The sequence below is a fragment of the Dipodomys ordii genome, unplaced genomic scaffold (assembly GCF_000151885.1).
Source record: "Dipodomys ordii isolate 6190 unplaced genomic scaffold, Dord_2.0 Scaffold45, whole genome shotgun sequence".
In the NCBI taxonomy this organism is placed as follows: domain Eukaryota; kingdom Metazoa; phylum Chordata; class Mammalia; order Rodentia; family Heteromyidae; genus Dipodomys; species Dipodomys ordii.
In genome coordinates, this window is record NW_012267261.1 from 7889766 (window position 1) to 7891591 (window position 1826).

General features: G+C 47.5%; 1 protein-coding gene across 1 annotated transcript in view; it reads left to right on the forward strand.

Moving 5' to 3' along the window:
• The window catches only part of Tm4sf19 (transmembrane 4 L six family member 19), a 9827-nt gene that overhangs the window by 4991 nt on the left and 3010 nt on the right, over window positions 1–1826 (forward strand). The window contains exon 2 of the mRNA XM_013019405.1: window positions 1147–1354. Within this exon, the coding sequence (XP_012874859.1) occupies window positions 1154–1354 (201 nt within the window). The 5' untranslated portion in view covers window positions 1147–1153. The remainder of the gene's footprint in view (window positions 1–1146; window positions 1355–1826) is intronic.

Consider the following 1826-nt stretch of genomic DNA (forward strand, 5'->3'; position numbering starts at 1 on the left):
TCACGGTCTCTCCTGCCCGGGCTGGCTTTGAACCGCGATCCTCAGATCTCAGCCTCCTGAGTAGCTAGGATTACAGGCGTGAGCCACCAGCGCCCATTGATCCTCTAATCTTAATCTCCTGAGTAGCTAGGATTATAGATGTGACACTAGCACCAGGCTGTTTAGGATTTTCTACATATATGATCATGTTATCTGTGAATAAAGGCAATGCTACTTTTTCTCTCTCCTGTCTTTATGCATTTTGTTTGTTTTATTTGAGACAGAGTCTTGCTATATAGTGCAGACTGGCTTTGAACTCAAGATCCTTCTCAGGATTGTCAGGTAGCTTACAGAATTACAGGAGTGTACTCCTGAAACTTTTGCTTCTTCTCGTTTCTTGTCTTTCTTTAAAAACAATTCCTTGCCGAGTGCTGGTGGCCTGTAATCCTAACTACTCAGGAGGCTGAGATCTGAGGATCACAGTTCAAAGCCAGTCTGGGCGGGAAAGGCCGTAAGCCTCTTATCTCCAATAGACCACCAGAAAACTGGAAGTGGCGCTGTGGGTCAAGTGGTAGAGCACTAACCTTGAGCTGAAGAGCTGAGGGACAGTGCCCAGGCCCGGAGTTCAAGCCCCAGGACCAACTGCCCCCCCAAAAAAAAATTCCTCAAGGGGGTGCACCGTTCTTATGGAGTAGATGGAGAAACTCCTAATTCTTCTCTTTGATCCAAAAGCCATCTACTATTTTGTCCTTGAACAGAGGATATAAGCAGAAAAGAACAGATCCTATAACTGATGTTAGCCAAAAGGCTGAGAAGCCATTCTTTTTATTTTCTTATTTCACTGGATTGGCAAAGAGGATAATGTTGGCTAGAGGCACCAAGAAAGGACATCATGATCACACTTTTCTTTTTTCTTTTCCTTTTAGCCAACTAGAAATCATGAAATGCAGTGTGTGTGTGTGTGTGTGTGTGTGTGTGTGAATGGGGGTGGCAGGAGTGTAAGAATGGGGGTGGTAGGAAATAGAGTAGTTAGGCTTATTCACTGGAGTAGATGTACAAGGAGCATGGTGTTTGAGAAGCTCCTCAGCTCTAGTGGTAACAGTCCCTCACTGCATGATGTGCTCTGGGCTGCCTTCATCCTGTGCTACATCCTGACTCTTTCACCAGTTCCAAGATGCTGTCGTCCACCTGCTTGATGGGCTGCTCCCGGACCTGCTCCCGCATCCTGGGGCTAAGCCTTGGGACTGCAGCCCTGTTTGCTGCCGGGGCCAACGTGGCACTCCTCTTTCCTAACTGGGATGTGAGCTACCTATTGAGGGGCCTCATCGGCAGGCATGCCATGCTGGGCTCTGGACTTTGGGGAGGAGGCCTCATGGTAAGTATCTTGGGTCCTCTGGGTGTGAATTCCCAAAATATCCCTCACGGGTAGACCTAGGAGGTTTTAGGGGAAATATGTTGCATTTTTTTTTTTTTTGATGATGGTCTTGAGGCTTGACCTCAGGGCCTGGGTGCTGTTCCTGAGTTTCTTTTGCTCAAGGCTAGTGCTCTACCACTCGAGCCACATTTCTACTTCTGGCTTTTTTTTTCTTTTTGATAGTTTATTGGAGATAAGAATCTCATAGACTACCCTGCCAGGGCTGGTTTTGAACCCCAATCCTCAGATCTTAGCCTCAGCCTCCTAAGTAGTTAGGATTACAGGTGTGAGCCACTGGTAGCCAGTTGATTCTTTGTTTTTTTGGGTCTGGTCATGGGCCTGAACTCTGGGCCTGGGCGCTGTCCCTCAGCTCTTCAGCTCAAGGCTAGCGCTCTACCACTTGAGCCACAGAGCCACTTCCAGCTTTTTTCTT